Genomic DNA, 13,417 nt, shown 5'->3' on the forward strand with positions numbered 1-13,417 from the left:
TTTCCACAAGGGCATCATCATCTAGAATAACTTTGGAGAGTTTTCATTATTATGCTGAAGCTTCACTTGTTTGTTCATATGTTTTAAACGAGAAAAGGAGACAGCAGGGTAGTTTCTACATCTGTTGAGAACAAAACTCACCACCTAATGAAATGTAATTGCATACTTCCATGAAGCAATTCATTTGTAAAATTCTCTCTTCCGTTTCCCAACAAAGCAAAATAAACCTAGTACAAGCTCTGCCTTTGCAAGTCTGGAGAAACAACACAATCTGACCGGCATGAAAGCCTTTCAAATCATATTTGTTCTTTCTCTAACAGCCTGGAGCCTGGCACTCACCTGCAATCCTCTTCATCCAGGGGGCGTCGTCGATGCCCAGGTTGTTGTTCAGGATCTTGAGGATGTTTCCCAAGATTAAGCTGAGGTGTTCAGAAGTCACCATAGTGCAGCACTGGGCACCTGTAGGAGAGTTCTCCGAACCTTTCTCCCACCAGTAGGACAGATAGTTACACAGCATGGGAAGGACCACCTCAATGACCTGCAGGAGAGAGGCTAAAGTTCAAATGTCTGCATGATTGATTTTGAGGCAACACAAGAGTTGTACAAATCGAATTTGTGCAAATGTGTCACGTAGGTGTAAAAATCTTACGTGAATAGTTACTTAAATCTCAGTTGTGCAACACACCGATACGGTCTATAGGATATATTTGTACGATGTTAACGTTAAAATACTTCATAGTAAGACATAGTTTGGACAACATACAGTATAACATGCATATCTTCCATAAATAGACCATGTTCCATAGAGACTTTTTGTATCTACGCCACGATACTCTTTAGCATTCAAGTAGTGACCATGTGGGACCAAAGGCCAAAAAAATGCAGATGTTTGTATACATTCAAATATCCCATCTGTCCTTCTGACCTCTGGCATGTCGCTGTAGCGAGCACCAGACTCTGAGACGTCGCTGACATCTTTCAGCAGTCTGTCAAGACGAGGCATCTCCGGAGACATCTCCTCCACTTTGTCCGGCATACTCAGGACTGAAAAATAAAAACACGCAGACAACATTTAATGCTCTAAAGTATGAACGTTACACAGCGACAGAAAAACACTGTAAATGAGTGGGATAATGATCAATATAAAAAGGAGCATTAGGTGGATACACTCACTGGCTCTCTCTCGGGGGGTCTTTGTGTTGAAGACAGACAGAGGGTTGTGGGCGTTTAGGTGGGGCTCCAGGAACGCCACGGGCATGGCTCCCACCAGGGTCGCCAGGCTCTCCCCCAGCACTGGAAGATGCCTGCAGATACACATGTACATTTATGAAGTGTAATAAAAAAAAAAACACACCAAAAATGTATCTTTATGTAACTTTCTTTTGCACAACAGTTTTTATTTTATTTTATTGCCAGTTAGAGAATAATGCCACAGAATAATGGTTTTAATGAAGTGTTTCTGTTGTCTCCTTTCCCCTAGGTTGATATAGTTTAGAACTATAACTAAATAATAAACCTCTGCCTTCATTTTGTAACGCATACTGTACCACAGAAACTATTGCATAAGTGTATCATAGTATATTTTTAAACAAGTATATGGGTACATGAGGTATCATAAATCTTCCTTCAAGTCCTGAGTGCATTTGTCACACATATGAGTTCATCAAAAAGCCTTACAGACAAATCCTAATTAACAGTGACAAGCATATTATACTTCATGAAATACTATTTCACAGATCCTTGATACCAATTCTAGTAGATGATAGAAATTATAGCAAGCATTAATCATTATCAAGGAGTCTTATCAAGTAAACTTATCAAATAGACAGTACTGCTCATGTGTTGAACCAAATACCAATTTACATCCTGCTGCAAAGTTTAAGAAAAGTTTGTCCACCTACCTCTCCACGAAGATGTTCTTTCCTGTTCCCAGACAGTAGAAACAAGTCAAGATTCGGTAGCAGGACAGCTGCACATCATCCACTGAAACAAACAAAAACACAAACTTTTTACTTGCATAACAACAACAGGAAGAGAAAAAAAATTCTGGATTGAATGGATTGTTGCCGCTGATAGCACTATTAATTGAGCATCATTTGCAATCGCTATATTCATGTTTGCTTTTTAAACAAAACGCAATATAAATGAAGTAAAATAAAAAGGGAAATCAGTGAGTGATAAACACAAACTCACACAGCAGGTCCAGTCCAAACTCGTATGTTGTGATGTGCTCAAAGATGGCAGTGAGGATGGGCAGCAGTGCCACAGTCACATAGTTGATGCTCTGTGTGACGCTCTTCATCTGGGCACGGGACTGCATGAACTTCCCCAGTTTTAGCATCTCTAGCAGCTTCTCCAGGTCCTCTGCCGCGCTCTCAAATAAAGTCCGAAACCCGGCTTTGACCAGCTCTGAGCCGGACTTCATCACCGTTCTGAGAGAGGGGAGGGAACACAGGGGCTAATGTGCACGCTCAAGACTATAGTTTTATTGTCTACTTGATGAGTCACTGCATATACAGACACCTTACCTGGTGTCAAGTGTGTGGGAGAGAATGTCCAGACAGCTCACCATCATTGCAGAGTCACTTCCTGTGAGAGAAACATTTACTGCAGATGTGGAAAGAGACTTCAAAGCAAAGGGGCACACGAGCATACAGAGGCAATGCCAACCTTACCAAAGAGAGAAATCCTGTGTCTGACAAGAGCTGCCAGCTTACAGAACAAGCTGGAAAAGAAAGATGGTAAGGACAGAATTGAAAAAAGCAAAGTAAAAAAGGAAATAAGAAAAGTTCTGATGGAAATATTGAAGAGAACCTCTTCACTCCTCCCACTGAGCTAAAAGGGAGGACTCTCTGAATAGCAAAAACCTGACAATGGAAAAGGCTGATGACACAGATTATCCATTGCGTCTACACAGTACCTGGTGACCATCTCTTTCTCTTTGTTAGAAGCACAGCCACAGCTGCTCAGGCTCTTGCTGGGCGTGGACAGGAAGTAGAGACAGTGGTTCTTGAAAGTTTGATCCATCAGAGGAAGCAACACCTGGAGAGAAGAAATGCAGGGATGAGACTCAAACCTTACTCAAAGCTTTATTAAGAGTGAATTCAACAACATGTCAGTGGTTCTGTTGCAAAAAAAGTGTTCCCGACCTTGGCAAAGAACTTGATTTCCTGGTCATGAGGTGATTTGTCCGTCTTCCCACTAGTGGCCATAGCCTCTGGATTAACAACAGTGTTAAGTGGCGAGGTCAGCGTCGAGGACAAATTCTGAATCAATATAAAAATGTCACACACTCACCAAGATGAGCGATAAATTCCTGGGCAGAGTCGATGTACTTCAGTAGCCTTTTGAGGAACTTGTAGGAGAAACGCTTCTCCATGGATGAAGAGTCCTGCTCCATGTCTTTCTGACCTCTGTCAGATTACAAAAGTCAAGAAATCACAAATAGTTGCTGTTCAGATTTGGGATGCACCAACTGCAATTTTCCAATGACCGATTACTATTTATCACTTGTATGTTCACAATAAAACATTGGCAATTAAATAACTTAATTTTTCTCCAAAAGTTACGAGACCTTCTTGTTGCCAAAACCTTTGTTTTTAAGGTTGTTCCTCCATTGCTTCTTTTGGACTTAAAGGTGTTACAAATTGCAAACTTTATGTGTATTTCACTCGCACTGAGGAACTTTCACACCGACGTCATGTTGTGTGTGTGTGGCTGTTATATTCTGTTAGTGCTGCAGCGGCCACTATAGGTGCAACGTGCATGTTGTGTGTGTGTGTCTGTGACGTTAGTGTCCGTGTCGATGTACAGCACGTGTGTGTCTCAATCAGTGCTTCTCTAGATCAAATTACTCTTTTTTTAATCAATTACCAAAAGCAAAGTGTTTCGATATATAAAGAAATAAATGGTTTGTATTCATAGCAGTGCTCATTAGGATTTAAACTAGAATGACTTCATTAAGCACAGTCTAAAGTTTTGCCTGACATATACAATACAGGAAACTTTTAAAAGTGCTTTGAGCTGTTGTGACATTGTGCTTTGTGTTTCTTAGTGTTGCTTATTTCTTTAAGGAAGGACAAACTGGAGGGAGAGGAGGGTAACCTTATGATGGCATAGCCACTGATCTGCAGAAATCTGAAGAGCTCCTGGGCCTTCTCTCGGTCTCTGTACTTCTCTTTAGCTGTCAGGGTGTCATAGGGAACCAGCAGCGGATGGGTCCCTCCTCCTGACAAGTCAAATCAAATTCAAAAATCATTTTCATACCATTTTACACAAGCTCACTAGTCAGAATTACCGCAACTCAAGTGTATTTTGAAACTGCACGCTAACACACCTTTGCTAACGAGTTCAGTTTTCTTCTTCTTGGCCCAGATACTGTGGTAGTTTTCTGCTACAACCTCCACCATGCCCTGCAGGTACAGCACACACTCAAATGTAATCAAGTCTGAACACATTGGGTTTGTGTTAAAAAAGACAATTTGCACACTTGAGACTAGAGCATATGTAACAACTGTTTTAGAACAATGATCATATTATTACAACAATGAGAAAAAGTTGAACAAAAACCAACCTGTAGCTCTCTAGACAAAGTGACATTGTGCAGTTCCATTGGAGCAGGACTGAATCCATTAATCTACAAAGTCAGATAGAGACAATGCAAGCACAAACCAGATTTGAATATTAAAAGCTACAAATGCATCAGTCATTTTAAATATTTCTCATCAAATCAATGTGAGGTTTAGAAAATTAAATTTGATGTGCCGGAACCATCTTTAAAAAGGGAGAATCTTGTGAATTTAAGTGTTAGATAGTAAATAAGTATCACAAAGGAAACATCTGTGAGAACATTCATGTCTGATTGTGATCCTACATCAGGATGTTACCTGAGACTCAGAGGTCTTTCGCTGTTTTTCACTTTGTCGTTGTTGGAACATGGCGTCTCCTTCCTTGGTCCTCTCAATGTTCCAGCCCATAGCCAGCATGCTCTTCAATGACTCTCTCACTGGCCAGCGGTATGTTTCTCTCTCCTGCATATTGAACACACAAAAGTTGATGCAACAGTTCAACATGGGTGAGACTGTTCATTCAAGACAAACCCATCTGATGTGTAAATAAAACTACTTTCTACATTTTCTAGAGGTTATTCTTCTATTGGAGTTTCATGTTAATGAGTAGTTTAGCATGACGCATTCAAAAATGTGTTGCCAAGTTGGCCAATTAATTTGTCCTCTTAAGAAATTGCAACACTGGCTCTGCCCTGCATGCAACCAACACCATTATGTCCGTCTTTAAACAGCTTTGCCACTGTGAGAGATTTCTTTCACTCAGAAAAAAAAAGTACCTTATGTTTGATGCACAATCAGCATTTGAAAGAATGCTTCCTACACCCCTAACGGCAGCTGTGTATGTACCAGTGTGCATGTACCTTCTCACTCAGAGCTTTGTAAGGCTTCAGCAGTGGATGGGTTTTGGCCTGCTCGTCCAGGCTGTCTCCATGTTTCCAGCCTATTGACACCTGCAACAACAGTTGCAGCCTTATAGTACTATGCATTTCAGGAATATAAACTAAGTGATATATCGTGAATGCTTGCTGGCCAGGCATGCTACTGTACCACACAGAACACAAATAAGACAAATTTAGGGACTAACCTTCTCCGAGGACCACTTGTCATGGGAATGCTCTGCATATTTGTTGGCAATGTACTCAAGCTTTTCAGGAAGAGAGATACTAGAAAGTGAAAATAATATTTAAATAATTATTTCAAAGTCAATTTTACTTGTATATTGAGCAGGCAAAAGCTTTGTTTTGATTTACAGACAAACCCACCAATCGTGATTAAATTGCCGTTTTTAAACCAAAGCTAACATTGGCAGAACAGTACAACAGTTTTATACGTTTGATTAATTTTTTTCCAAAAATTGTGCCTTTTAATCTAAAAGTAAGTAAATGCATTTTCAGACCACTCACTTGGCGGTGTTAATGGGTTTAGGATCAAAGTTGCCCTGTGCATCCACTGATGCCTGTTTCTCCAGTGTTGCTCCGAGACTGGCATCCACAAAGTCGGGAGGCAAGGCTCCAGCGATGGCACACAGGCATGACATGGCACTTTTGAAAAGGTCCGCATCGTACTTCTACAGAAGAGACAGATCAGCAGAATGAGGACATGTCTGCTTAGCTATTAGATGGACAGACTGAGTCGTGCAAAGACAGGAAGAGGAAACGATGAGGAGGCAAAATAAAAGACAGAAAGCTGGATAAAGTCTGCACTGAGAGATGGCTTGTCACAGACTGATAAATCATTCATCTGTTTTGGCTTCGCCTCAGCTGCACTGCTCCGAGGCACTCCATTGAGCTTTCATTTCACTACCTCCTGACTACCAAGAACTTTCTTGTTTTTTGTTGTTCCAAGTTTTGTCTAAAAAACAGAATATAAAAAATCAACAGCAAACAGAGGACAGCTTTAGAGAGCAGACACCAACACACTACTAAACATTTAGTTATGCAACAGAGATTGATTGCTTTGCCTCCTGATTTATTCTCAGAGATAAAAAAATGAGCAGGAGGAGGAATAGATAAACAAAATAAAGATAAGTAATACAGCTTTCCAAAATCATAAACACTACAGACACACGCTGTCAGTGAATCTTAATGAATAATCTACACAACAGGGTTTCTGGTTGTACCTTCTGAGACAGGGAGTCAAAGATTCCCCAGAAGAGTTTCTTGGTAAGGAGGAGCTCCTCCTCGGAGGCTATGCCAAAGCTGGCCATACCAGAAGGCAGGCAATAGTACTTCCAGTTCTGCTCATAGTGGTTGGTCAGAAGCTAGAAATCAAATATAAGGAGAAAACATAACGATTTTAGTTCAACTATATAAAAAATGATTGCACATCAATGGCCAAAGAGTAAGTTTTGTACTATTTATGCTGTATTTCATGTATAAAGGGTAAAATACATGATGCCTAATGTCACCTGCCTTCAAACAGACTTAAAGAAATGCTTGGGTGAGGAAACAATATGTCTGTGCGTTCAACACACAGCAAATGAGGAGGATGAATGGGTTGTGAAATATGCGATGCCTCCGATTGCTCGTTATAATTATGCCATAACTCTCTTTTCAACTAATAAATCAAGCACAATAGTGAAAAGAAACTCGTCTAGTGTCCCACCCCTATAGGTATCTTGCAGTATTCAGTGAGCATAGGAACGTCGAACACCAGCCGCCTGAGTAGCTGCTGCATCATGGAGGGACGCAGGTGCCTGTGAAATATAAGAATTACATTAGTGAAACATAAAAACACAGGAGCAGTGATTCGAGACTCCCACATAAATTTGATACAATAGCCACAATAACTGCAGATTCAATCTATTATACACACCACACTTATCCGATTTAATTCTCTCATGTGCAATTAGACCAAGCTGAGCACCTGAACTGAATTTTAAATGTACTCTGAAATGTGGCCTCATCTCTGTGGCAGTGTATTCACAAAGCTGCATGATTCAGGGTCAGTCGAGGTTAAACTCTGTCAAAGACATTAAAAATGGCTGCCAACATTATGTGGTTACAATCCTTAAGTATCATTGTGTTCATAAATAAATAGCCCTTAATCTATTATGCCGAATGGCAGCGTTTCCTGCAGTTTGTCCTACGTGCTGTTCAATATGTGTTGCACTGTGCCTGAGGCAAGCCGTTTGACAGTGCCATTGTTTGAAAGAATAATGGCGCAGCCTCTGCTAATCTCCAGCTCCCCTTTTTTTATTTCCCCTCGGCTGAGTCTGATCATAGCTCAGCGGGCCTTACTTGCAGATAGCCAGCAGACACTCCTCGATGGCGTCCCTTTGGGCTTTGGTGAGCGAGCGTCCTTTGGACAGCCGGTAGATTGTCTGCAGCGTGGAGTCAATCAGCTGTGCGTAGTGCTCCGTGTTGCTGAAGAGAGCGGCACAGCGGGTGAGCAGAGGCAGCAGGGCCGAGCCGATGTACCTGTTCATGGCCAACGCCGTCTCGGTGGTGCTCAACACCTCCTGTGGAACGGAACACAATACATGTGAACTAAAGGATGAAGAGGCACAAAACACATCTCCCCACATCTAAGATTAATAGAAAGTTGGAGTGAAAATAGGCTCCCTTACACATGCTCGCAACAAGCACTTTTACTTTGTGCAACTACAGGCTAAAATACTAAAATGTACTCTTTTAGGATACATGGGAAACAAATGTTTTGGTTGTTAGTAACAAAATAAAGGTTTGAAGGTGAAGGTTTGCTAAGGATTTGTAGTGAAGGTTATCGGGGTTTCCTCTCACTCACCGTGTCGAGAGACGCAGAGGCTCGCAGGTCAGGCAGGAAGCCGACCTCCAACATGTGGAGCAGGAAGCTCTGGTCCTCGATGCCGTACACTCGTTCCAGGAAGAGCACCATGGAGGCCTTGTGGTCCGGACAGAAACAGGCTGACATGTCAGGTTCCGTCAGTGTACCATCTGAAGGTTAAACACATTTTAGGGGGAAAAAGTTTCAGTTCAATGTGCCGTGTGTAAATATTGTATTTATTGTTTTTATTGATTGTGATACTTTTCTTAGTGTTCCTGACTATTAAAGCATATTTAACTTAAAAAGTGAATCTTTTAATACAGTATGAAATGATACATAAATGATGTAAAGATGCATTATGAACAAAATATGTAGAAACAAAACACAAGTGTATTTAAGGTAAAAGTGAGTTCAGGAATGATAAGCTGTGGAAAGATATTACAAAAGCAAAATTTGTTCATTTCAGACACAGCTTGCTTTCTTTTAGGAAAATGTCATTAAGAAAATTGGATATGAATTTAATTTTCTTGTGTGATTGCTGCTGAAGATGGCTGAAACTATTTTTCTTTTCAGTAGAAAGAGGGAGAAGTGAGCAGATATTCACTCCTGACATCCGGGCTGGTGTGACACATTTTCATGATTTACCTCCAGAGCGTAGGAGAGCTGAGATGATTTGTGCAGATACATTCATTTAAGTAATGCAGCATGTTAGTTCAGTAGGCAGCAGAGACAATTTGAATCTGATATATTGTAGATTTGTTTGTATATTCGGCTTAAATCAAAATGTGTTGTCAGAGTGCTGTTTGTGAGACCAGTTTCAGGATGAGAGAGAGAGGAGGAATGCACACCAGCGCTGGATAGATGCTGATCAAGATGAAAGCAAAAGTGTGAAGTAAGATATTCACGATATAAAAAACGATTTAATAATTTACCAACGTTTTAACATGACAGTTTCTCCAGGGCATTAAGGGACAAAACACCCCTGGCACCGACTCCGTTCCTAAAGAGGAGACCTCCAGGGATAGACATAATATCTCGGGACGACGCCTAGGTATTCATGTACCTATAGATGACAATTTTATACAAAGTCAAAATCAACATTCAGGCCATTAAGGCCAAGGGTTTTTAAGGAATAGATCCCAAAAGCCTATCAAAGTCTTATAAAAAGTAATTTTCTCTATGTCCATGTAGCAGAGAGCATTATTTGCAAGAACAGCCTAAATAAACTGTCACAACAGTGTCGGTAATAATTTTACATCTTATGGTGCTGCAATTTATCACTTAATACCGTGCAGAATACGAAACGTTGGTACATTTTAAATCATTATTTACATCGTTGCTACGAGTGTGCAACTTTCTTCTTCCACACCTGAAACCAGTTTCAGGCTTTAATCGAGTCCAAAAAACCCTTTTCTTTTGTCACTTTTGGCTGTTAAAGGTTTCCTCCCCGCTACATTTTCAAACTGACCGTTGCTTGTTTTTGTTGCTGTACCTCGTTCAACTTCATTATTTTTTTTCCTGTTTATCTTTTGCTATTCAACCATCAACACCTGCATGACTTCATACAGAAATACATAAAACAACAACCACTAAGACCAACATACCTTTATTAAGCACAGGCATTTTGAGGGGGATGCTGATGATGCCCACCAGGTCAGTGGTGGGAACCAGAGAGCGCAAGATGGCTCGGATACGCAGCGCTTCACCTTTACCCGCATTGATAAGCTGTAATAGACACAAATAGGAAATAATAATAGAGGAGAAGTACAAAGTACTAAGTGTGTCATGGTCGAAAATTAAATTAAATACCAAAACGAATGATAAAATACATTAAGGGCAGAGTTAAAAGATTCTGTGCTCTGCAGGAGCCAGAAGACCAATGCCAGTGGATCTCAAACGAGGCAAATGTTCATGAGGGATTAAAAGGTCTTAAATACTGTATAGTCTGGAGCCAGGTCATGAAGAGCTCTAAGGGTAATCATTAGGGTCTTAAAATCCATTCTTGAACAAACAGGGAGCCTATGTAAAGAGGCTAAAACAGGTGTGGTATGATCATACCTCTTGGTTGTGGTTTTTTTTTTGATTAAAGAGGCTGTTGCAAAAATCAAGGCGCAAAAAGACAAAAGCATGTACAACAGTTTCTGCATTTTTAAAAGGTAAAATAGAACGTATTAATAATAATTAATATCCAACGCCCTATTTCATTCAGGTCATTGTGGTGGCCTCTGTTATTGTATAGAGGAGTGCGAGTCTGTGCATGATGAAAAAGCTCCTCACATGCATCTCTGGAGCGCAGCGTCCCAGCAGGTCAATAAGAGCCGAGTAGAAGGACATGATGGCGTTGCCCATGTGAATAACTTCCCCTTCTTCCTCACCAGACCTGAAACGCACAAACACACCCATATAGGATACTGCAAACCTCCCTCTTACTAAGAAAATCAGGAACCATGAGCTCAGCTAGTAATTTGATTCAAGGTAATTTGAGAAGACAATGGGAACCAGAAGAGAAATAGATTACAGCAGTTATGTGAGGAATTATAACAATGCGTTGGCACAATACATGATCTCCAGACAGGCCACTGAGTTATACACATTGATTTTGACTCGCTTCCCAATCCCTCGCCTCACTTCATGCAATACTGACCTACCCCATTAAAATGCAGTCAGTGTATTACAGCCTTTGCATAATAATGTGAGCCGGCAGGGCCCCAGCACTTTCTACACAGCTTTACTCACAGCTTCCATCAATGTCAAGGCTGCTATATTATTTTCTCTTAAACCTCTAAGTAGACAAGCATTTCTGTGTGCCGTCTTTAACTCCACCTGTTCCCAGCCGTTTATTTTTTGTTCAAATGTATATTGTATATTGAATAGGGGTGACCCCGAAGTCGAGGATTCGATCTAAGGAGCATGATTCGCAGCAGTGGCGATAAAATGCGATGATGAAACAAAAGATCATTCCATTCGGGCTATATAGGGGGTCTGGTTTTAAATATAATTGCTTTTTTCTCCCAATAAATCATGATATATAGCCTATTCCATCTCTTTCTCTCTCTCTCTCTCTTTCGCAAAGCAGGCCGGGTAAGAAATGTGTTCTGTCTGTCGTATCAATCTCCGCCCCCTTTCAGCACTATGGACAGCGCCGCACCTACACGCGCACCCCCTACAGGTTACACCCCTCAACTTGAAAATGACAGGATACGTTAAAATAACCTCTCTGAAACACCAACTAAATAAAAAATCGAATTGATTAAATTTTAGATAGCAAGATTTTATATAGGATGATTTTCCTGTTTTGGGAGGAAAGTCAATCCGATGATAAAAGTTCTGATTAAAATTGAGAGCAATACATTCCTGTATTTCCAGTTCCTTTGAGCAGGCTTTAACAAAGAAGTAAACTTCACTCTCCTCATAGTGAATGAGCAGTATGAATTTCAACCTGATATAGCACTATTAATTAGTGTAATAACTAAGAATAATGCCTGTTTGGCTGAGCTCAGAAACACACAGGCAAATCTACCTAAACGTAGCAATTCACCACAAAGACAAGGATAATGGGTGACCTCAACACTAGTGAGAGCTCAGTGGGTTTTTTAGTGTCTTGTGATGATGTTAATGCTGATTCCCAGGCTTTTTTTTCATACCCATTAGTGACCACAGAGAGAGTCTTGGGCAGGTCCAGGGCAGGATCGTCAGAGATCTTGATGGCCTCATTCATGGCAGCCAGCAAACCCTGACCTCCCTCTCCCCTCAGGGCGGGGCCGAAACACTCGGGGCGTCTGATCAGCAGCTTCACCACCACGTTGGCATTTTCTTCCACACTCTCACCTGGTATACAAACACGACGAGGGAGACGGGCATTTAAAAGGTGGTGATTTAAGTTGTTCGCAAAAGGACGAGTCAGAGTCTGCTGTATATACGTTGTGCACTCAGTATGAAAGTCGACATACCATTGCAGAAGACGACGAACCTCAGGAAGGACAAGTAGCGCTCGCCCTCTATGGGGTTCCAGCCGAGGTCTGGGTAACCTTTAGCAACCAGCATGGCACAACTCTGAAGACCACAGCCTGCCAGATATCTCACCACCTACACACACACATACACACACACACACACACATTCTGTTTCACTCCTGGGTATTATAATGGCATATTTTGTCTTCTTGACTGTCAGTATGAGAAACAGTGACGGCTTGAAGGCATTTGCTGAGCAAGCTTATTCAGATGGGACAAAATCATACATCATATTCTAATGAGAAAACTTGGGTGCCTTGAGGTATCTATATCTGTCTGGCTCACTTTCTTCCATTAAAGTTTCAGAGCTCAACACCTACTGCCTAAACTCGCTTTGGTGCTCTCCACCTCTTTCGCTCTCTCCAGGCTCTTTCCCTGTTTCAGATACAACAACACACGCCCCGTCAACACCTCCATGCTCATACAACACACACACTAATTATGCAATAAATAATATTTCTACTCAGGATTCGGGATAAATACTAATTTACTACATCACACATAGAACAAGTTGCAATACATTGAGTATATTTGATATATCGCCCACTCATACCATCAAGACAAATATCATCTTACTTTCCCTGTACGTGTGCTTTTAGACTAAATGGTTGTTTCGCTGAATTTAAGCTTTATTACTACAAAAATATCTGGTTCTCTCATCTCAGCATGTTTAATGCAATTTCATTCAAAATTTGCAATTTTACAGTGCCTGAAATAGTATTTAACACTCAAGTTAAGTCTGTCATAAAGCAGATGAATCTGCTACAACAACAAATAACTCGAGGTTGTGATAAAAGGAACACACTTTGGCTGGTGATCAGCTTGAAAGCACCGGGTGCACTAAATAATAATGTTTCAAGGATCAATAACGGTGTAATTGCAGCAGATTTCGGACTCAATGTTCGTAAACATGTTGGTTTGTTCGCTCAAGTAACAAACCTTCTCCAAGTCAGGCTCCTCCAGGGCCAAAGCCAGGCCGTTGTTGTCCATCACTGAAGATGCTGCCACATCCAGCGGAGTGGAGCCGCGCATAGCTTCAGAGGCTACACACACACACACACACACACACACACACACACACACACACACACA

General features: G+C 41.1%; 1 protein-coding gene across 6 annotated transcripts in view; it reads right to left on the minus strand.

Annotated features, from left to right (window-relative positions):
- The window catches only part of ryr3 (ryanodine receptor 3), a 106,023-nt gene that overhangs the window by 20,994 nt on the left and 71,612 nt on the right, over nt 1-13,417 (minus strand). For all 6 annotated transcript variants that reach the window (XM_031861595.1, XM_031861594.1, XM_031861592.1 and 3 more), the window contains 26 exons: nt 13,265-13,368; nt 12,263-12,398; nt 11,957-12,140; nt 10,590-10,692; nt 9,917-10,037; nt 8,313-8,482; nt 7,808-8,028; nt 7,173-7,263; nt 6,688-6,828; nt 5,972-6,135; nt 5,653-5,731; nt 5,429-5,518; nt 4,887-5,030; nt 4,574-4,636; nt 4,337-4,412; nt 4,105-4,228; nt 3,298-3,413; nt 3,150-3,217; nt 2,921-3,042; nt 2,676-2,725; nt 2,529-2,589; nt 2,194-2,432; nt 1,902-1,983; nt 1,174-1,304; nt 926-1,044; nt 340-538 (listed from right to left, as the gene is read on the minus strand). In XM_031861595.1, the coding sequence (XP_031717455.1) occupies nt 340-538; nt 926-1,044; nt 1,174-1,304; nt 1,902-1,983; nt 2,194-2,432; nt 2,529-2,589; nt 2,676-2,725; nt 2,921-3,042; nt 3,150-3,217; nt 3,298-3,413; nt 4,105-4,228; nt 4,337-4,412; nt 4,574-4,636; nt 4,887-5,030; nt 5,429-5,518; nt 5,653-5,731; nt 5,972-6,135; nt 6,688-6,828; nt 7,173-7,263; nt 7,808-8,028; nt 8,313-8,482; nt 9,917-10,037; nt 10,590-10,692; nt 11,957-12,140; nt 12,263-12,398; nt 13,265-13,368 (3,198 nt within the window). The remainder of the gene's footprint in view (nt 1-339; nt 539-925; nt 1,045-1,173; nt 1,305-1,901; nt 1,984-2,193; nt 2,433-2,528; nt 2,590-2,675; nt 2,726-2,920; nt 3,043-3,149; nt 3,218-3,297; nt 3,414-4,104; nt 4,229-4,336; nt 4,413-4,573; nt 4,637-4,886; nt 5,031-5,428; nt 5,519-5,652; nt 5,732-5,971; nt 6,136-6,687; nt 6,829-7,172; nt 7,264-7,807; nt 8,029-8,312; nt 8,483-9,916; nt 10,038-10,589; nt 10,693-11,956; nt 12,141-12,262; nt 12,399-13,264; nt 13,369-13,417) is intronic.

This window comes from Anarrhichthys ocellatus, unplaced genomic scaffold, assembly GCF_004355925.1.
Source record: "Anarrhichthys ocellatus isolate YVR2014 unplaced genomic scaffold, GSC_Weel_1.0 scaffold25, whole genome shotgun sequence".
NCBI classification, from domain to species: Eukaryota; Metazoa; Chordata; class Actinopteri; order Perciformes; family Anarhichadidae; genus Anarrhichthys; species Anarrhichthys ocellatus.